We start from the raw sequence: 23,021 nt of genomic DNA on the forward strand, positions 1-23,021 counted from the left end.
CTATTCTTGGTGGGGAAAGGGGTGTGGGAGATGCAGGAAGAGACTGGACAAAAATCGTGCACCTATGGATGAGGACAGTGGGGGGGGAGTGAGGGCGGATGGTGGGGCGGGAACTGGGAGGAGGGGAGTTATGGGGGGGAAAAAGAGGAACAAATGTAATAATCTGAACAATAAAGATTTAATTAAAAAAATAATGCTTATAGCAGCATAGCTTTGTAATCGCTAGAAATTAGAAACATTTCTAGTATTTGATTAGAAAAAAATGAATTAAAAATTATGATAGCCTATATAATAAAACCCTAATATGCAAATTGACTGAACAGAGGAAGGACCAGTCACTATGATGCATACTGACCACCAGAGGGCAGACGCTCAACACAGGAGCTGCCCCCTGGTGGTCTGTGCACTCCCACAGGGGGAGAATTGCTCAGCCAGAAGCCAGGCTTATGGCTGAGGAGTGCAGTGTCAGTAGTGGGAGCCTCTCCTGCCTCCACAGCAGCCCTAAGGACCCCTCGGGGGATGTCTGACTGCTCCTAATCTGGCAGGCAACTGTGCAAGGGCACAGGCCAGGCTGAGGGACCCCCCCCCCGCCCCCCTGCCCAGTGTACGAATGTTGTGCACTGGGCCTCTAGTAGTTATATAATTAAATAGCCTAGAGCAATGGGAATGATGAAAAGACAATAATACACAAAATAATATATATACAATAATATGGATGAAACTCATAAATATGATATTATATGGAAAAGTCAGATATAATGTCTTATTCCTTTATCACATACAATTATGAAACTTTTGAATATATAGAAAAATTACCAAAAAAAGGCTATAATAAACACCTTTGTATCTAATACTCAAGCTTAACTAAAATTACTTATTTAAGAATGCTTTTTTAAAAAGAAATTTTAAAAATGTAGGTATGTTGAAAAACCCATACTCTATGCCATTCACTCCCCCCCCCCTCAGGGTTAATCTTTATCCAGATTTAGTAAGTATCCTTCTCAATCATGCTGGTTATAATATTATTTCATATGTAAATATTTCTGCTATATATAATATTATTTTGATGTTTAATAATTTTTCTTAAGTTGCATCATACTTACTTATGCCTAGCCACTGCTTTTGTTGGTCAAAGTTATATTTTCTTGCATGTATTCTTTTATATATATATATATATTATTGATATTTTACAGAGAGGAAGGGAGAGGGATAGAGAGTTAGAAACATCGATGAGAGAGAAACATCGATCAGCTGCCTCCTGCACACTCTCCACCGGGGATGTGCCCACAACCAAGGTACATGCCCTTGACTGGAATCGAACCCGGGACCCTTCAGTCCGCAGGCCGACGCTCTATCCACTGAGCCAAACCGGTCAGGCTGCATGTATTCTTATTTATATATCTAGTTCATTCATATTATATCACTTTTTATCCATTCCTTTACTGCTAGATACCTGATTTGTTTTCAATTTTTAATTATACAAGTAATAATACAAGCTTATGTATACATGACTCCTTAAAATACAATTGCATTCTCTAGATTTTATAATTAGGAAGACACAACATTTTCTATCTTTTGGGGGCACATCTACTTTAGTAGTAATCTTCAGTCTTTTACAAACTTTTTTAAGCACAACATTCAGTTGGGATACATTTATATCTTTATACTATATACACACACATATGCACACATATAACACTGTAAGCCAAGGTTTCACAAAATAATACTTACCAGATAATAGGTGAAACACTATGATAGTTTCTATGTTGTTCCATTTTATCATATTCCTTTCTATTTTATTTTTGTAAACATTGGTCAGACATAGCAAATGGACTCCATAATTCACTAATGTTTACATTTTTTTAAAAAATTCACCTGAGGAGATATTTAAAGAGAGGAAGGAAGGAAGAGAGAGAGAGAGAGAGAGAGAGAGAGAGAGAGAGAGAGAGAGAGAGAGAGAGAGAGAAGAGAAACATCCATGTGAGAGAGAAACAGATTAATTGCCTCCTGAACACGCCCCAACCAGGGAGAGAACCTGCATCCTTTTCATGTACCAGATTACACACCAACCAACTGAGCACTGGGTGATACATATCTTTCCTTCTGTGCTAAGTCCATATCAAGGAAACAAATAATTTATCAAAATATTAATCTGTCATAGTCTTGATCCTCTCCCTACCCTGATGTGTTAAGAAGATGAAGTTCCTTCCTTTGGCTTTTGCTATCCACTTGACCATTCCATTAACTTCATTGATTAAAAAAAATTTCTCTATGGGATGTTGGGAATAACTGAGCAAAAATAATAATGGTAATTATAATACCATTATAATTCAGCGTGTATGTGTGTATATGTGTGAGTGGGATGATTATTTAGCATGTCTAGAGGGAAAACCATTTAGTATTTCTCAAAATGCTTTAACCTGATGCTTTAATATTAGAAATACAAACTAAAACAAGGATTTTATTGTCTGTGAATAGGGGTGTGAAGAGATTTTGGGATTTCAGTGAAATGCAGGTTTTGATGATTCTGAATACACATCTTCTTCCACTATGTGAAAAGTACTTAAATAGAGCCAAACACAAAGGGGTGGGGAAAATACCTTATTAAAATCAGATGCATGCTAGTCTTATGTAAGGGCTTTTCCTTTGTGAAGATATAAAATGTGTGAGAGACTTCATATGTTGTCTTACTGATTTGTTTTCTCTTCACTATCAGGTCTACATTAAAGGAGTAGAAATAAATGCAATGTGAAAATGTAATGTACAGTGATGGCCTTTAAGTATCTTTTTTTCTTTCCCTCGCTTCCTTTACTTTCTGTGCTCTCTGTAAAGTAAGTGGAGCTTATGAGTCATCATCTTGTAGAAACAGCAAGTGGTGAGTCATTTCTTAGGAGTTTTAGGGAGTTGTACATGGCATTTCAAGCACATCAAGTATTTAACCCGTAATTATCCCTTAGCTGTTAATAGTAACATATATGATGTTTTTTTATTTCCACAAATGCACTTAGCATTATTATTATATGTGTGCATGTGTGGGGGGAGAGTTTCTGACAGATTATTCACACACGGTTAGTGATTTTCTTTTCTTTTTATATTTTGGAGTTTTATTAGCCTTTACAGTTACAACTAGAATTTTGGAAAAAGTGTTTTTCTAATTTTTTTTTTCCTTAATACTTCCACAAGCACCCTTTTATTGTTGCTATAATAGGTTTGCCAGTGCATTACCAATTCAAATATATAAAGCAATTCCTCTGGGTTCATGCTACTGGTAACCACAAAAAACAAAACAAAATTATGTTTCTTACAGGTAGTCAAATTGTTTAAAAGGTACACGACGTTTTCCTTATTTCATAAGAGTGTTACTGTGTAGAAAGATTCCATTCCATTTCCATTACTCATGTTGCAAATACAAATAGAAAAAAAATTTTTGAATAATTATCTTTTCCCTTCTCAGCTGACAAAATAAACATGATCTTAGAAGGCTGGTCTACATGTCAAGATTGATTTGTAATTATATCAATCAATTCACTAGTTAGTAACTAATTAATTAGTTCAATACATACTTATGATAGGTTGATAGGTGCCCAAAATATAGATAGGAATTTTCTCAAATATTTAGATTAGGTAATCATCCTACTTCAAGATATGTTGATTTCATTGAAAACAGAATTGAGAATTTAGGAAGTGTTATAAAAAACTGACAATCTTGAAAAAGTATTTTCACTGACTTTTCTAAACCTAACATATAAGTAAGTACCTGAAATATCTATGAGGATAAGAGGAAAAAGAAGAAAACACTAAAATGTAGCCTGACTGAACCGGAATGCTGTGGGAGAGGTCATACCTGTGCACAGTTTGATGGAAACATCATACAATATTTTGTAAGATTTCACGAAGGATAAAAATGAATCACCAGTGATGTTACCAGAACTCATTTGCATCAGGTGAGAAATTTCTTATGGTACCTGTTCCGTCATAGTTACTAGTCCATTAATCCTTTTAATTTATAGTTCTGGTTTATTGTTCAAATACTCTAAATGTCAAGGATCTATTTGTATCAAAGTTTAGATAAAATTGTTCCTATATATATGAATTACTGTAAATAGGCCTTCCTGCAATGCCAATACTTATTTTGAATAAGTATCTCAATTTCTTTGTTTGAAATTATGGGTCATTCTAGAGCTCCATTTCTTTTATATTTCTTATTTGTATCAAGAAGCTATATCCAAGCACAAAAAGCCTTTTATTCTGAAGGCAGGAGAAATGCTGGTGAAGTATAAATAGAGAATTATTCAGCACTATATAACATTAGAATTTACAAATATGCATTAATTGTCACAAGAATTCCAATGGGTAGGCAGCCTAGATAGCATTACCTCCATTTTACAAAAGTGGAAATAGGTTCAGAAAAATTAAATATGTTACCAAGGTCACATAGTAATTGTGATGGAACTGAGATTCAAATGGAAAGTTATTTTTTAAAAAAATTTTGTCCTCTTTTGTTTTGAAATGTAAACATTTTTCAGAGTCCAGAGTGCTAACCATTACACCATGGAAGAAACATTTTTTATTTTAAACCTGTGTAAGGAAAAAAAAGGTGTCAATCCTTGGTATCAGGACTGGAGCAGAGAGTACTGCATATTTGAAAATCCATTGCATACTACTCCCTCTGGAAAAAAAACACACCAAAAACTGTGCAAACTAAAGAGAGAGAGAGAGAGAGAGAGAGAGAGAGAGAGAAAAAAATCTGTCCTCCCGTTCCTTTTCCTTTGGGTTGTCAGATATGAGTTGGCTTGGTGAGTAGTTTTGCAGGACTTGTTTCACTTTGTTTTGGGCAAGACTGAGCCATGTATTTCAAACAAAAGACAGCCAATTACTAACTTCTGGTTGCTGGGTGTGGTCTCCTTTCAAGTTCTATAAAATCAGGAGCCCAAGGCTTCAGTGCCAGTGTGAGACTTTCAGAGAAGAATCTCCCTTTAGTTCTTTGTAAGAAGGCAGAAAACAAAGGTAAGTCTTGGTTTTTCTTTTAGTTGGTTTTGGTTGTTTTGAAAACTTTTCCCATCATGATGTTACATATTACTGCTTCTATAAGATTTATGGCTAATTGTGTTTGGTATGTTTTGATAAATCTTTTCGTAAAATTACATGGGGTATTTGTATTTTGGGAATCACAAATGGTAGTGTTTTATTTTACTTAGTTAAATATAATGTTAAAATATTACTTTCCTAATATTGACTTGTTATACTGTTGGTGAGTTGCCATGGAAAAGAAGGAAAGAATGTGTTTCTTCCTACAAGTTGTGAGTTTCCAAGAGCGTTGTGTGCCCCACATGGAAATCATGATGTAGGTGGGGTGCCTGTGGGGAAGGAGTCAGGCCAGGGTGGGTTTCAGGGAACTGTTTCTAAATTGCATGGTTGACATCATTTATTTTCTTTTGTAAGGAAAACGTAATAGATTCCGGCCTCATAGTGGTATCATGCCCTTTGTAATTAACACTTTGAAATTAGTGTTAGTTTTACTCATGCCATGTAAATAAATAATAAAAGGATCTGCTTATTAATCAGGTCATTTAAGGAGGGTGTGGATGCCTTCTTATTCCTGTAGTGTCTGTGTCATAGGCAGGCTTTCAAGTGCTGATCAGGAAACCTTGGGGGAAGGAAGCAGTTTTTGAGGGTGTCAGATAGAGAAATCATCCGTTGGGAAAACCAGATGAGCCATCTAAAAGTTATTCTACTGAGCAGCATCTTGATTGTTGAATGAGCTAATGGCCATACCACTCCTTACAAAAGCACTGGTGTTGGATACATTTTCAAAAGGAATAGATTTTTAATCATAACCATATATCTGGCTATTGTTCATTACAAATGTTCCTTCAAGAATTTTTCTCTTAGCCCATTTTGAATGTTAAATTAAATGCCCCATATCTACTTTTTAATGCTAGCTCATTAAGAAAGGTGTTGTTGTTTTTTTTCTTGACTCGTTTATGTCTGAAATTATATATGGATTTTGAAAAAGTAAGACTTATATTCCCCTCTGCCTGCACGAATACATTTTTGGTGGCTGGAAGAGAAGGCCTATTGCTAAATGATTCACATGTGGTAAAATGCTAGTTTCATCATTCTGAAATGGCCTCTTCTCTAGAAGTTGGTCAACACCCTAGCCCCGGGTACTAACCACAGCTGGCAGCTCCCCGACATTTGACTGATGTTGTCAAAACAGTCAATCATAACATTATTAAGGAACCAGCTAGAGTCTCATGCTTATTAAATATGTTTTCACTCAAAAGATCTGCAAAGGTTGTAGATGACATAAACTTGCTGAGCTGATTGTTCTTAATCCTCTCTAGACCCATTAATTTATGACTTATTTTACAAATCAGCTAAAGCAATGGGCCTATTCTTTGCCAGTGATAAATCAAAAGCAGTTTTTGAAGTAAATGAGTTCATCTTTCTTTAAAATGGAATCATTTTTTTATCAGACAGGTCAGAACAGACAGAATTTATATAATATCTTCATTAAGCTAATTTTTTCCACTTCCATCCTTTTGGGGTAAAGTTTAAGTTTGGCACTTCAGTGCTATCATGCATTTTAGACACTATTTATTCCAACACTCCTATTTTTACAAATGAAGACACCTAGAGACCTTAAATGTTTTCTTGAAGTCCTATAATCAGCTAAAGAGAATCAAAATAGGGCTTAGAACTCCTCTATTCTCATTTTTATATTCTATAATTATGGGTAGAAACATTTGTTAAATTAGCATAGATAAGTTTCCCAAATAATTAACATTCATACACTGTTTATTCACTCAATAATGCTTATTAGCATATTAAATACCAGGCATTTTGGCCCAGATTGGAGGGACTGAATCAATAGTAGATTAGCATTGCCTTCATGTAATGCTGCTGTAAAAAGAAACATAAATAGAAAGTGATAATACAGAATGGTAGGGGCTCCCGTAGGGTAAAAGTAGGATGTTTGGGGAGAGCACAGGACTAATAAAGGCTTTCCGGAGGATGTAGTGGGGTCTATGGTGACTCCTGACTTAGAAGTTAGACAAAGGGCTGTGGGCGTGGAGGAGAAAACAGCATTCCAAGCAAAGGGAACACCCTACTCAAAGGCCTGGAAGCAAAACATTTGTGAGACTACTTTTCATAAAGTGGTTCTTCATAAGCCATGCTATTGTAAGGCCTAATTACCTTCTCCCACAGGGGTAGGTGTGAAAAGAATGTGAAATATAACCCAGCTGTTAATAGTTCACCACATTTGCTTTATCATTAATCCTTCCCCTTCCTCCTTCTACCCTCTTTAGATATTTTTTTCTGTAACATTTGAGAGAACATTGCAGATATGATGTCCCTATGCCTCCAAATACTTCTGCCTGGATGAATTAAAAAATAAAGATACAACCATAGTGCAATTTTTAAAAAATCAGGCAATTAACCTAATGCAACAAGCCTAGTGTTCTCAAATTGTCTAGTGGGTACAATTGCTAATGTACCATTTCTGGAATACCTTTTTCTTAATTTAGTAAGCATAGATCCCTCTAATACCTTGGGCATACTTTTTGTGCATACTTCCCTTCTTTAGTTCCTTGCTGAATGAGATGAAGAGAGCTCTCTTTGGACACAGGTATATACAAAAAACGCTAATCTCTAGAAAGCTACGCACATTTATGCACAGATAAATGAAATTGGTAGGTCAGTGTATGATCACTAACCAGATAAATTCTGGAATATTGTTAATTTCCATGTAGGTCAGCCTATGTATAAATGGCCAACTTCATCTTCAAATAAGATGAAGGTAAGGCCCGAACAGGCAGAATGGTCTGGCTGAAGATTTTGGCCAAAATGTTCTTGCTGTGGAATTTGTAAGGTGTGTTGCCATTGCTATGCATTTCTGTTTAAACATACAGTTGACTTCAGTAGTAGTACATGGCAATTCCTAAAATTCTTTCAGAGCAATTTCTGACGTCTTATCAAAATCCTTGTTTCTCTAAGCTTTGTTCAGAGCTAGTGGATCTCATTTAGCTCAGTTGAGATTCCATTCTCCTCCAATTGCTTTCATGAGATGGGTCCTCCTTAGGCTGTTTTTCTCTGGAAAGCCATCCAAATCATTTCACACTGCAGTCTAGGAACTCAGGATAGGTTATAAAGCTGTTTCCTCTGTGGACACTGTTATGTCAAATAAATCATGCAACCCCTTTTTTATTTTGTGTTATCTAATTAATAGAGCGATAACATTTTCTTATACTTTCAAGTTTATAGTTTAAGAAAGCGATGTGTTATGTAAGCATCATTTTAAAGTGACAAAAACGAGTGAAGTAGGGGAAAGTTCTCATAAAATTCATTTTCTAGTTGTGAGTCTCATTTTAAAAGTTATATATATGACACTAGCCTTCATTTTTACCTCTTCTGAAGTTTTTATTTTCTAGTTGAAAAGAGTAGAAATATTCAAACATGTGTTTCTATATATAGAAAAGTACTTTCTTTTGAAGGCTCATGGGTGATCACATCACACATTTTGAGGATTCTACTTTATGAAAGGCTTGGATGAGATGATAAAAATGGAAATTTCAAATACCTGAAACCTTGCCAGAAATTGCTAGATGTTTTTGATGTGCCAGTGAAAGGATAGGAAAAGGAAATTCTCTAAATGCCAATGGCAACAGCACCAGATTACGTCTGTAATAGGAATTAAACCCTGGTGCAAAATTGTACAACGTGACTTTACCTTAGGAAATAGCTCTAGATTTATCAATTGCTGGGTGGCGGAGTGGAGAGAGATGAAATAAGTGCACAATATATTGTTTCTTCTCCCAGACGGCAGAATAGTAATCTTAACAATCCCATAATAGTTAAGGGGAGATAGTTTCTGCTTTGGAGATCACTTCCCTCTTGCATTTAATCTCATTACCTGGAACTGCAGTTCTTTTCCAGCAGGTGTGGCTTGAAATACTGTCTGAACATGCTGTTAAGGAATCGGGTTACGGTTTCACTCCTCATGAGTCATTTCTCTTCACATGAAGAATTTACAGTGGCGTAGATTATCCTTCCAGTCTCCCTCACAAATATTCACGAGCGAGCGTAGTGTCCTGAGGGATCAACAAAAGGGCGTGGAGAGATATCAGCGTAGCCCTGGAGCACAGGCTCCTAAAAACAGATGCCCAGACAGAAAGCATCAGTAGGGGCATCTTTTGTGAGTAACACGGAAAATACATCAGTCGTTCACACACTTCAGGTTTCCAAAATATTCACGGTTGGTTACACAAAAACACTGCTGAAACATGATAGTAATTCCAGAAATTTCCTTTAAGATAGAGTTTACAGCCATGTTGCAATTTCACTCTGCTGGCAGTGGTTCTCAACCTTGGCTGCACATTAGAATCACCTGGGAATCTTTTTAAAATCCTGATTTCTGGGTCTCATCCTCTGGAAATTCTGTTTCTTTGTTACTAATGTTGTGGCCCCACCCCATAACAAAGAAACAGAATTTCTGGAGGATGAGGCCGAGAAATCAGGATTTTAAAAAGATTCCCAGGTGATTCTAATGTTCAGCCAAGGTTGAGAGCCACTGTGTTAGAGCAAAACACCAGGTATAAAACAATCCATTTCCCAGTTCTTTGTGTTGGGTGGAAAAACATGTAGGCCTAATATGTGAACAGCTCAAAAAGGAAAAAGAAAAAAAAAAAAGGAGCACTCCAAGTGCTGAAATAATTTTTTACCAAGGAATGGGAAAAAATACTGAATCATGCAGGGGAGAGAAATAGTACCTGAATATCCTTTTATGGATAGAGTTTTAAGTTTCAATCAACTCCTTCAGATTGTCACAGTTTTATTTACCTTGTAAATGTAAATATTATGCTCTTTTTGTTCAGGCTTTCTGGGATCCTACACAGATTCTCCAATCGCCTACTAAATGATCTCTAATCTTTCATCTTGCCCATCTCTTAGCCATTCTCTACTAGTATGATAGAGGATGAGTAATCTTTTCGACATATAACTAGAATCATATTGCTTTCTTTTAAAAAACCCATTAATTTCCCCCCCGAAGCTTTAGGGATGCATTTAAACTTCTTTGTTGGAGCTTCTGTCCACCTTTCTAGTTCCAGTGAACTTCTCTCAGCTCCCCAAATAGGAAAAGTGTCTCTCTGTTCTGTTCTCTTTCACTTTTCTGCCAGGTTGATCTCAGCTCATTTCGAGAGGCCCAGGCCAGCCAACACGTCTTCTAAAAAGTTTCCTTAGCTTTTGTGTTTTCCCACCGAGAGCAACAGGAACTTTAAGTTCATTGAGGCAAGCAATGATGTTTTGATGTTTTTTTGCACCCCCAGTGCTTGGCAAATAGTTATTGGTCTGTAAATGTAGAGCAATGAAGTGAATCACCAGCTCCTCTCTTCAGCCTATCTGTTGTTCGTAGTAGTCCTCTGATTCCTAAAAGGTAGGGACTGAATAAGCTAAGAAAGAACCAAATTTCTGAGTAGAGATGATGGGTGCCTATTCAAGGGTAAGATTCTCCTTTGAAAAACTTACACCTAGCATTTTAATTATGCTTCTAAGAGTAATGTCCTGTTAAGTCAAGTCAAGGTTACTCGAATATGTCTTGTGTATGTAAGGGAATGGAGTGATGTCTGTGTGTGGTGAATTTGTGGTTTGTAAAAACAACTATCTGTTTTCTTCCCAGAAACTTCTTTAAAAATGGCAATGGTGTCAGAATTCCTCAAGCAGGCCTGGTTCATTGACAATGAAGAGCAGGAATACACCGTAAGTCAAGTGACAATAAAATAATTTAGTTAAATATTAAAAGGGAAACTAATATGAGTGAACAGACATTAATTTTATCTCTCTCATCCACAGAAATCTATTCAAGGATCCAAAGGTGGTCCTGGGCCAGCAGTGTACCCCTTCCCCAGCTTCAATCCATCCTCAGATGTTTCGGCCTTGCATAACGCAATCATGGCTAAAGGTAACGAAGTCTTCTTCAACAGTCCCCTCTTGCACACTCAGAATGGCTAGTGAAAAGCAGACATATGCAGTGGAAAAAGTCTGTTTCATTTTGAAGATAAGACTTCTTTATCAAATGAAACTATATTTCCTCTCTTATCACTTAAAAAGAAAAAGGTTAAATCTGGAGAATCTCTGCTGCCATAACCGATATCCTTACCGGCCCATTTCTAGCATAAACTCAATCCTGAAACCAACACCGCTGCTCACAGTGAGGGTTTGAATTAAGATCAAACACTGTCACATGGAGGGTCAGGGCGAATGTCCTCTTCCTCTCTCATTCATATGAGAAAGCTTCCCTTTGCTCGAGAGTAGTTGCATCTACATAATCCATTTTCCTTAGTTTGTTAATAACTTCGTTTGGAGCACCTTGAGAATGAATCATTTAATGTCGGTTGTTAAAGAGGAACAAAACTGATTTTAAAAGGCAGGCCACCTTTTATTTCCAGGTGTGGATGAAGCAACCATCATTGACATTCTAACTAAGAGAACCAATGCACAGCGCCAACAGATCAAAGCAGCTTATCTCCAGGAAAAAGGAAAGGTGGGTTGGAGTGGTAAATTTGCATATTTAATTTCATTTGCATTTGTGTTAAACATGGGTTTTGAAACACGATTACCTAGTTCCTATTACAACTACTATGACTGGGATTGCGGTATTTATCCACTTGATTGTGATCAATTCCGGCAAATTTATTGATTTCATACTTTTGTCCTAGTGGTGTAGGTTCTTTGCAGATGTGTTCTATATTGGAGACAAGTCTTTAATTTCAACATAACAAACATCAAAATTATTATGGGCAATAAGGACTACATTCTGGTTGAAATGTGTCTTCTGCTAAAATTTAAACCGAGTTAATGCCTAAGTGTACGGTTGATACATATAATTCCACTGTTGATATAAGAAACATCTAAACATGTAGAGAATTTTTATGAGTTTATTTGAGCCAAACTAATGACAATTGCCAGGAAGTAAAATGTGACATTTTGCAGCTTATTTTATACATTAGAATCAAAGGAGGAGGCATAAGGAGGGATACATGGATTTCATTATTTTTAGATTAAGGGGGCAGGATAAAGCAAAAACAGGGAATTCTCTGGGATTGGGTGAAAAGTAAAATGGAGAGACACATACTTGTTTAAGGTGGGTACAGGACAGCTAATGAACAGTTACAGCACATAGCGAGGGCATGTGAGGAAGACGATAACAATGAGGGTTCTGTGATCTAGTGCTCTGGTGGTGGTGGTGGTGGTGGTGGTGGTGGTGGGTGTGCTCTGAGGGGTCTGGAAAAGGTAATTACTCTGACATTTTAGATGCAAAAAACCATTTTACTGGCTCATTTCAGGTCAAGATTGACCTTTGTCAAGGAAGCTGCGGGTCTAGTACCTGACTACCTGCCACAACCTGCTTTTAGTGAGCAAATCTATGTTCTGACTATCCTATGTGGTTCCTTTCTGTCTCTGAGTTTGCAAAGCTCTCCATTCAGGCCTCTCCTGAGCGTGTCAGGTTTAGTATGTGGCCCCTCTTTTGCCCACACTACTTTAAAAGTAAGCTTTGTATTTTTTATACCAAATAAGGGCAGTGTTTCTTAAGGAATGCACTTAGAAAACTATATGTCAGTGTCTGATTATAGTGCTTCTTTGAGCAGTGCAAACCTCAAAAGTTTGGAAAAATTGATAATATGTTACATATTTTTTAAGAATTCTTACTACAGTTCCTGTTAATATACAACCCTATGTTTTGAGCTTTATAGTTTCTTCCCTGTATAAAAGATTGAGAACCCCGTTCTATAGGGAGGATAAATTGTAATGGAAGGAAACTTGATTGGGGTGGTGAACATACCACATTACAATAGACAGATGATATATTATAGAATTGTACACCAGAAACCTGTGTAATTTTATTAACTAGTATCACCCCAATAAATTCAATAAAAAAATAACTTCACAGCTAAATAGTAAATAAATGAAAAATTAAAAAAAATAAGCTATCAACAAATTTAGTAAAATTTCATTCTAATCACTCTAAAAGATTAAGAAAGCATTCTGAGAATCTGGTACCTTATGCAAAGGGAGGAGCTCTAAATATGGTTGAGTTTAGGAGTCAGCAATAAAATTACCTAAAGGTCAGGTAACCCTACATTGCTGTGTAACCTAGTGCGTCGCTTATTGTAAGCCCTCTTTCTTCTAGCCCTTGGATGAAGTTCTGAGGAAAGCCCTCACAGGTCATCTTGAGGAAGTCGCTTTGGCTCTATTAAAAACTCCAGCCCAGTTTGATGCGGATGAACTTCGTGCTGCCATGAAGGTAAATGCCTGATTTAGGAAAAACTTCTTTCCTGCAAAGAATGTGTAGGTCAAATCCACGTAGGCCTCTTATTGTACCTTCAGCATCTAGTATAGGGCCTATCAATTAAGGGAATAGAATGCATGTATTGATTAATTAATTAAAATTGGCATTAATCGCTGTGTTATTCCCATGCTCAACATGTCACTATATCAACCATATATCTCACCTTTTATATCTTTGTCCAAAATATTGGTTTAAAAGCCATTTTGTTTCTAGAGCAATATACCAGATGGGACTAATTATAATTACTAAATATTGTGGGAAATGTACTAAATGCCAGATTCAAACAAAGTTCAGGACACAAAAACTAGTTGATGCTCTCAAGTGAAGATTTTCCTACATTTCCTCTTCTCTTTTAATTCAGGGTCTTGGAACTGATGAAGACACCCTGAATGAAATTTTGGCATCAAGAACTAACAGAGAAATCAGAGAAATTAACAGAGTCTATAGAGAAGGTAAGTTTTAATGTCCAACAGTCCAAGTGCCTTAGTTGGAAAAGGAAATGTGATATACTTTTCTTAAAATTGAGTGTGGGTGTTAATTAGGGGGACTTTGGAAACTCTACATACTAAAAAATTTTTATTGTTTTCACATGTCTACTGCAATCACACACTGTTACTGGATAGCATTCCATTTGTTGGGGTGCTGAAGTGAGACAGTGTTTGCACTTTTAATGGTTAATGTTTGCTTGTTAATCAAGTGTCCCTCTAAGACAAATGGCCGCATGGTATTGTAATGGAAGTCAATTCAAAGCATTAAATTCAAAGAATTTTCTAAAAACGTTTTCTGTTATCCTGAAATTTATTTTATTAAAATATACTGTTGTCTTTTATTTTGGAAAGGATGACAAAAATAAAAATAAAATCTCCCCCCAAAAATATATTGTCCATTTGTCCTTGGAAAGGTAAAGAGCTAGGTACTTAACAATCCTGTGATGGAAACTCTTACCATTATGAACTTTAGCATTATGCACATAAATGATTTGCTTATTTTTTATGTCTAGTTGCATCCATTGGGATGAAAGACCAAGCCATTCCTCATTTTATTCTATTCGGTGAAAAATCTCATTTAAATGATATGCTCAACGTTGTAAAGAGGGTAGCTGAGCAATGCTGGGTCCTTCCTATTTTCCTTTTCCAGTTTCCCAAACTAATATGCAGCACCTGGAATTTTCACCCCAGGCACAGAGAATACAATGGCCCTTGCATATTGTTTTGGAGCAATTTAATAAAAGGATCAGGATAAGGAAGATTTCAACCTCATTTTCAGCATTTATCTCATTATCAATATTTATCTTAGATCCATTTATAAGTGATAATAATCAAGAGGGGCATTATTTTTAGGTTTTTTTTGTTCAATAAAACATAGTTTACAAAGGGAAATAGCCATATTTTCCCATTATACCCAAGATATAGTCCAGTGATAGCTTATTAAATTGCCCCATCTTCTGGTTAATTATAAACTCAGTTAATTTTCTCCTAATACAGCATTATTTTGCATAGTTAAGCAAGGGTGTTTACACAAATAAAAATTTTAAGTCTATCTATATACATACATAACTAAACTATTATATATACTTATAATTAAAATAAATGAATAATCTATGTTCAAGCAAGTACCTCTGGTTTATTCTTTTAAATAACTGTTCTATTCACATTGCTTGAATTCTGGAATGTTTATTTCAGAAATAATTATTTAATACCCATGCAATTCATATTAGCAAAAGCTCTGTGACTGTAGGTTTTCATTCACAGTATTATCTAAATTGCTTTCATTGCCTTAGGGGATATAAATTTGATGATCCAAAGTTTTACTTGACCTAATATCTCTATTTTTATTTTTAAAAATTATATTTTGAATGCATTCCATAAGCCATTAAACACTAGGAATTGAAATTTTTAAGCTAATATAAAGATGTCTTGTATTATAAACATTGCCATTATTTATCATTAATTTACTGCAAAACATACTTCTCTTATTTTTCAGAACTGAAGAGAGACCTGGCTAAAGACATCACTACAGACACCTCTGGAGATTATCGGACGGCTTTGCTCTCTCTGGCTAAGGTATACTTCAAGTGGTTCAGGAAAGGCCTCTTCTTTAATGAAGAGTAAAATTTTAGATTTCATCTCACTCTAGAAATGAGCAATTGACTCTGTCTTTTCTCAAATAACATTATTTATCTGATTTTTAAGGGAATTAAATGAATCATGTGATTCCATGCTAGTAAACAACTTACCAAGAGAATGGGATTTTTTTTTTTCAGGGTGACCGAGCTGAGGACTTTTCCTCAAATGAGGACATGGCTGATTCGGATGCCAGGGTAAGCAATTCTTCCTACCTCAAATGGTTCCTGCCTCAAGTGAGGTTACACCGGATGACCTCCACATGGAAGCAAGCCTCAGATACTTCAAGAGGCCACAGGCATCTAATGTTCATTCCCTGAATGATGGTCACTGTTCTGTCCTTGAGCATCCAAGAAAAAGAAATGCAGTCTTAATGTTTTCAATAGATCTCATTATTTAGAAAGTCGGAAAGGGTTGAAAGGGAACAATGAGAATTGGATTGGTTGTCCCAAAGAATTGTTATATTAAGAAAACTCTGATTTTTATTTTATCAGGCATAATTTTTTATTAAGTGAAGTGGAAAGAGTAAGCACATCTAACATTCTTTTAACAATGAACTTGGAATGGCTTGTAGATATAAGCTTATATTGTAAAAATGTTATAGTAATGATATTATAATTATAAAACAATTACAATAACATATTTATATACTTTCAAGTATATTGTTATATATCATTTCAGTGAGATTGCTGGTTATTAATATGCCAGTCCATTGGCAGCATTAGAAAATGGTACCATTTTAGGGCCTGGAATTTCTGTTAAAAAAAATAAAAACTATTATTTGCATATGCCTTCCTCTTGGGATAGCATTGTCTCTATAAATTCATCACAGTGAGACAGTAAGAATAGAAGGATATTTCTCTACTCCCACTCCCTTCACAGTAACAGTACATTATCTTGCACATAATAGGCATTCAGTAACTTTTTGCAGAATAAGTGCATACTTATCAGATCAGTTTGCCTGAAAAGTCCAAAATAACTTCTTATGTCCATTGGAAGTTTGACCATTTTAATAGAAATTGAGTAAGCAAACCAAAGAACTGAAGTTAGTACTTGAATAATTATCCATACTAAAAAGAATTCTTATTTGCTTGTGACATTTTTAAATTTACTTTCCATTTTAAGACTATCAGAGCTCTAAGATGTATATTTATGGCAGCTACTTGGATTAGTGTGTTCCAAGAGAATGATGGCAATTAAGATTTTAAAGTTAACAGAACAATATGTGATAATAAGGGGGATTATCTTTTTCATTTATAAAAGAGGAAAATCTATACTTTAATAAGGCTAAATTATTTACCTAAGAATACAGAGTTATTAAGTTGCAGAGTCAAAATTTGAATCTAGAAATTCTAACGTCAAAATTCAAGACCGAGGCTATTTATGGTTGAATTGTTGATTTATTAGTACCATTTGCTGATAATTACTTTGAACAATTAAAAGTAAATAAAAATTAGAGAGGTCTTTGGAGTTGTCTTAATATAGAATGTAATCTTAAAGCAATTTATCAAACGTTTCTTCTTCAAACATATATTCAGTCTTTAATGTTTGCAAGGCACCTTGAGAGATAATGTGGAAGATACTCTCAATCTTAGCATCGTTTTCTGATCCTTTGGATACAAGGCAGATGCCTAGAAAATCTTAACATTCTTGTGCAGATATTAAGTCAGCAGGTGGTCAAGCGTCTATTTTTGTGTTTCTTGACAGGCATTATATGAAGCAGGAGAAAAGAGAAAAGGGACAGATGTGAAAGTGTTCACTACCATTCTTACCAGCAGAAGCTATTCCCACCTTCGCAGAGGTAAGAAGGAAAAAAAGGGTTCCCAAAACCTATTTATAGAAGATGCAGTTTTTTTGAGGGCAAATATGAGAACGGAAAGCAAAAAGTCTTAATCAGCAGCATCACTCATACACCCAATGAATATTGTATAGAGCTTCTGACCCCTTATTGATCTTTGTACATTCAACGTCTTGTAGGAATCCTTTTATAGTATTTGAAGCACCTTTTGTGACTTTGGCATTAGAGCATTATTTCTTTTTTTTTTTTTTAAATATATTTTATTGATTTTTTACAGAGAGGAAGGGAGAGAGATAGAGAGTTAGAAACATCGATGAGAGAGAAACATCGACCAGCTGCCTCCTGCACATCTCCTACTGGGGATGTGCCCGCAACCTAGGTACATGCCCTTGACCGGAATCGAACCTGGGACCTTTCAGTCCGCAGGCTGACGCTCCATCCACTGAGCCAAACCGGTTTCGGCAGAGCATTATTTCTTTATTTTCACTATTTCTATTCCCCCAAAATATTTGGAGCAGATGTGACAAAGTATATACATACAACAGAACACATGAAATGACAATAAAGAAAAACAAAAATCTCAGGACTAAGTAAAAAATAAGTGTATATAGATGCTCCAGAACAAAAACCAAAAGGAGTTTTTCCCTTTGAGCACAGATGTTGCTGAGCCTACTGGAAGCCACGGCAAATAGAAAGTCATAATAATTACCCAAAATTCTAATAATAGCACACTGATTTCTAATGCCAAAATTAAGTGAAACTTACTAAACAGATTTTTATATAAGCGAAGATCCATTTGCTATGGCACTTAGCTTTGATGTAGCAAGTGTTATGATTGTCAATCACATGCCATTTCAAATAAATGTCAACACTTGCAAAATTTTCCCCCAAATATGCAAGAACACCAAAATAGCCATGTGACTTACATTCCTAGGGAAAGATGAAGTATCCAAACTATACTCAGTTCAGTAATTAGCTTTAAAATATGTTGTGAGGGGCAGTCATCCCAAGTAGTGCTTTGAGTCAGTTGCCCTGATTTTGCTAAAGTTTGCTGAAGAATGGGATGCTTTCTACATTCAGTGTTTAAATGTTTAAATGTCACATTCAGTGTTTCAGAAGTACGCCAAGTACAGTCAGCATGACATGGCCAAAGTGCTGGACCTGGAGATGAAAGGTGACATCGAGAAATGCTTCACAACTATCGGTACGTAGTCCTGGAAGGAGAAGAATTTTCTAAGTGAAAATTGCATCATCATTGCTGTCCCATAATTAATAAAACAAAATAGAGCAAAAGCAAAATAACTCAGATATAGTTCATCTAAACTTCAGAGAGAGGCAACATGTGAGATAATGGCAATGCATAGTTAGTTAAATGTATACAATGGCCTTCTTAATAATAACAGATATCATTCCCTTTAGAAAAATAGATATGCAGGTGGAAAATATGTACTGAGACCCCACTTATGCCACAAGATGCACCAGGCTGGACATAGCACAGAGGAAAGTCAGAATGGTCATTAAGATGGAATTTGGAATTAGATAACAGATTCAAATCCTCATCTGTCACTTGCCAATTGAATAATCCTAGGCAAGCCCAGAGGTTTTGATTCAGTAGTTCTCTGGTAGCTTCTGACAAGGTCTTTAAAAGAAAAAGACATTAAAGTTCTCTCATGTTATTCAGCTGACCAGGTAGGACTGAGAACCTGTGTTCTAAAGCAGCTTCTTAAGCATTAATGTGCACAGGAATCCCCTGGAGATTTTGTCAAAACACAGATTCCCATCTTACTAGGTCTGGCGTGGGGCCTGGGATTCTGCATTTCTAACAAACTCCCAGGTGATACCAATTCTTTTGGTCCAAGGATAACATTTTGAGTAGCAAACTAGATCATCTTACTAATTGACACATCTGTTAGCGTTTTATTTGGCAGCTGCCTCTTACAGCCTGTCCTTTCCCACTTTTTTCTTGTTATGACATGAAAAAAGTATGTATTATATGCCAATATGGCTTCTGACACCAACTGGTTTCCACATTTCTAAGAAGAGTATGCTCAGAATAGCATGAAGCTGCTATTGTTTGTCTTTAAGATAATAGGAGAGAGGTGATGGTGTTATGAGGAAAGAATATTAAAAACCAACATCTAGAGAATAGCTTCTCATAAACCAAGTATCCATATTGAGAAGGGAGGTGGGAAACAGGGGTGAATAGAATCTTGCTTGTTGCAAAAGCCTGTATCTACTATTTCTTTCATATGCATCTTTCTACTTTTGGGCCATATCAATATGTCAACTAAAATGTGCCTCTCTTGCAGTGAAGTGTGCCACAAACAAACCAATGTTCTTTGCTGAGAAGCTTCATCAGGCCATGAAGGTAAGATTCTACTTATATGATTTGCTTAGGGTGAAAATTATTGTTAGTGGAGAGAATACAACACCCCAGATTGTTTGAAAACTACACATTTTTATAAATATATTTTCATTGGTTTCAGAGAGGAAGGGAGAGGGGAGAGAGAGATAAAAACATCAATGATGAAAGAGAATCATTGATTGGCTGCCTCCTGCATGCCCCCCTCCCCACTGGGGATTGAACCTGAAACCTGGGCATATGCCCTTGACTGGAGTCAAACCCAGAACCTTCGTTCTGCAGGCCGGTACACTAGGGCATGAAAACCACACATATTTTAATATTTTCCCATTAAAAAGAATCATGGTTCCATCCAATGCAAGAGGTAAAACACTTCCTTATTAGAATAAAATGGTTAGATTTGTTGTATTTTTTATAGGTAAGATGGTAAGGCAAGCTTGTAGGTAATTTGTGAGTTACTCATGCTTTGCATAAAAGCAGAGTCAGCATAGGAAGGGTGATATAATTTCACTTTTAATGTGTGATTTTAGTAACTTACGTCTGCTAAGGTTGTGAGTTTTATAATCTCTTCTTTTCTAAGTTTAATTTGTTTTTTATTAGTCTGTCTTCCATGCCATCGGTTAATATGTCATTCTAAGCTTTTAAAATGTTGTGCTAAGATTACTGAAGTAGAAGGTGTTATTAAGATGTATTGAGATACACTTCAACCACTTTAACTCTATTCTCCTGCTTGCATCATATTATATAGGATGCCATCTGTGTACTTGTACTGTGAAAAGTTATAAAGTTGTCTTTTTTTCCCTTTAGCAACTCCAAAAGAAGGAAGTCTTGAGATAGAGAAAGATCTAACCATTCAATTAATAGGAAAGAGTCCTTATGAAATGATAGGCATTGTGCCATTATGTACTGGGCAGTACAGTCCCTGAGCACACGTCCACTCTATTTAGTGTGCTAATCCGATGGGTAATGATGAGCACCTAGTATTGTAGAAGAAGAGAAGAGTGTCCTCTACCCCTAGACTTTGGATGTCAATTGTAGCCTTGTTCTCAGCTAAACTAAGACCTGACAGTGAAGAGGAATTAGCCAGATGTAAACAGGGTTGGAAGAGAAGGAGAGATACAGTAAGGTTGGCCCAAGAGGAGGAGGCAGTATTACCCTTTCAAGATAGTAAGTACAGTTAGAGTGATGCTGCATGGTAGAAAAGATTGTAGAATTTGGCAGGGCATTGCAAGCCCAGATAAAATGCTTGGTTTTTATCCTATGAGAAAAAGACCATTGAAGGATTTCAAGTAGGTGAATTAGATGATCAGATTTGCAATTTAGATAGTTCATTGTATTTGTGATTATTGAATAGTTTAGAGAAAGGAAAGACTGGATGGTGGAAGGCCAGTTAGGAGGTTGTAAAAGCTCTTAACATACTGCTGATGCAACAGTTGGGTTCGTCATTTTATTACCACTTGTGTAAAGTGTGTGTGTGTGTGTGTACTTTAATGTAGAGATAGTTTCTCTATAGAACTATATGAGTTAACAAAAGAGCTTTACATTCAAACCCATATCCTGCTTTATTATGAGTATGCTCTGAATATGAGACCCTTAACCCTCACTTGTTTTGGACAGGGTGCTGGAACACGTCATAAGATATTGACCAGGATTATGGTTTCCCGTTCTGAAATCGACATGAATGACATCAAAGCATGCTATCAGAAGTTGTATGGTATCTCTCTCTGCCAAGCCATCCTGGTATGTTGTGATTTTCATAATGCTACTCCCACAAATAATATTCTTTTTGAAAGAGAAAGGCTGACTTATTGTATCTATAAATTTTATATGTAAGCTTAACTCATTATATTAGGATACATAATTTATAAGTAAATTTAACATTCACTGGTAAAATATACTAGTAAGTTCTATACTGAAAAAATACTCAAAATTTTCAGCATTTATAGAAAATTTAGTTTCTCATACATAAATTTAGCAACCAAAATATTTTTAGCAGGGAGATATAATGATTTGTTTTGCAATGAATATTGATCAGAGGGTTAGAGACTTATTATTCTAAGTTTTTTTTTTAATTTTTGTCATATGTAATATGTATAAAATACATGTTCATGTGATCTCATTATAATGCTAAGAAATAAAATATAATGCTATAAAATAAAGGCAAGTCCAGGGTTTTGAAGTTATTGAAAGATGGGTGACTATTTAAATTTAATTTGTTATATATAATGAATAACTGTAATCTACTGAGAAAATCACAAGCTTATAACTTTCTCTGGTGAATGAGTCAAATATTCCTTAAGACGGTCTGAAATGATTGTTGTGTTATATTTACTCAATTCTGCATGACATCTTATTCTTGGAAAATAATAGCTCTAATACACAACATAATCACATAATCACTTCAGAGAAGTTCACAATCTGAATCTTGACAGGTATTGCTTTTACATAATAACCCACTAGCAAATATCAGTTATCTACTATATGAATTAAGTTATTTAATTAAATAAATAATATTCTTATTGAAGATCCCAGATAATTGATGTACTGTGATGTACGTTCTACTACTATTCAGTCTACTAAGATTATAATTACTCTGTTATTTAAAAATACTTTATATTGATTATGGTTTCAGGTAGCATTAAGTAATACTCTATTTTTAATCAACAGGATGAAACCAAAGGAGACTATGAAAAAATCCTGGTGGCTCTCTGTGGAGGACAATAAACATTCCTTTGATGATTTCAAGCTTTTTGATCAGAAGATTTTTAAATAATATCTTTTTATGCCATGTTATAAGATTTAAATAGGAAAGTTTCTTCAGCAGGATTAGTCTAGCTAACTGCTTTCTGAAAACTGTAGCCTATAAATCATTTTTATATCACAACTCTGTATAATAGAGATAAGTTTTTAAAAAATATATTTGTCCCAAACTGTAAAACCCCATAACAGGTTGGTCTGTTAACATTACCTGAGAAAGATGTTTATGTAACAGAAAATAAAATGATTTTACAGGACAATTAGTGTGTTACTGGTTCTTCTGTTCCGATTTTCTTCTGTGTGTAATGTAGTGGTTTAATTTAATATCAGGGGATATGGAGCCTGCATACTAAATTATAATCATTTAATGACATAGATATTACATATTCAATTAAAGAAAATACAGAGTTAGAAAATAGACTCCTTACATTTTATCATCTTGGTACAGATTATTGCGAGTGTGTCTTTCTAATAATGGATTTATTGCATCAGTGATTTTAATAATTGGACATTCTGCTATATTTTGTGAATCAGTGTAAAGAAAAAATGGCAACAGCAATAAAAATTTCTCAGTTAAAAAAATAAGATAGTTGCATGTTTAGTTTTCTAAGACAATGTCAAACTGTTTTC

The 23,021-nt window shown here is 35.4% G+C and overlaps 1 protein-coding gene and 1 long non-coding RNA gene across 3 annotated transcripts; one reads left to right on the plus strand and one right to left on the minus strand.

The window, feature by feature from the left end:
- The first annotated feature begins 4,847 nt into the window (after positions 1 to 4,847).
- ANXA1 (annexin A1) lies at positions 4,848 to 22,651 on the plus strand. Of its 2 annotated transcripts, none has more exons than XM_059656913.1 (13): positions 4,848 to 5,007; positions 10,682 to 10,761; positions 10,855 to 10,963; positions 11,451 to 11,545; positions 13,193 to 13,306; positions 13,713 to 13,803; positions 15,335 to 15,414; positions 15,615 to 15,671; positions 17,182 to 17,275; positions 18,381 to 18,476; positions 19,582 to 19,640; positions 21,252 to 21,374; positions 22,302 to 22,651. In XM_059656913.1, the coding sequence occupies exons 2-13, from the start codon at positions 10,696 to 10,698 to the stop codon at positions 22,356 to 22,358; spliced, it is 1,041 nt and encodes a 346-aa protein (XP_059512896.1). In that variant the 5' UTR covers positions 4,848 to 5,007; positions 10,682 to 10,695; the 3' UTR covers positions 22,359 to 22,651. The 2 variants fall into 2 exon arrangements, with proteins under 2 accessions (XP_059512896.1, XP_059512897.1); XM_059656914.1 differs by lacking the exon at positions 4,848 to 5,007 and adding an exon at positions 7,327 to 7,633.
- LOC132212000 (uncharacterized) lies at positions 16,410 to 17,985 on the minus strand. Its single transcript, XR_009447625.1, has 2 exons — positions 17,726 to 17,985; positions 16,410 to 17,486 (listed from the first exon to the last, which is right to left on the minus strand). It is a non-coding gene; the product is annotated as an uncharacterized LOC132212000 (long non-coding RNA).
- Positions 22,652 to 23,021: the final 370 nt, after the last annotated feature.

The sequence above is a fragment of the Myotis daubentonii genome, chromosome 11 (genome assembly GCF_963259705.1).
Source record: "Myotis daubentonii chromosome 11, mMyoDau2.1, whole genome shotgun sequence".
NCBI lineage: Eukaryota > Metazoa > Chordata > Mammalia > Chiroptera > Vespertilionidae > Myotis > Myotis daubentonii.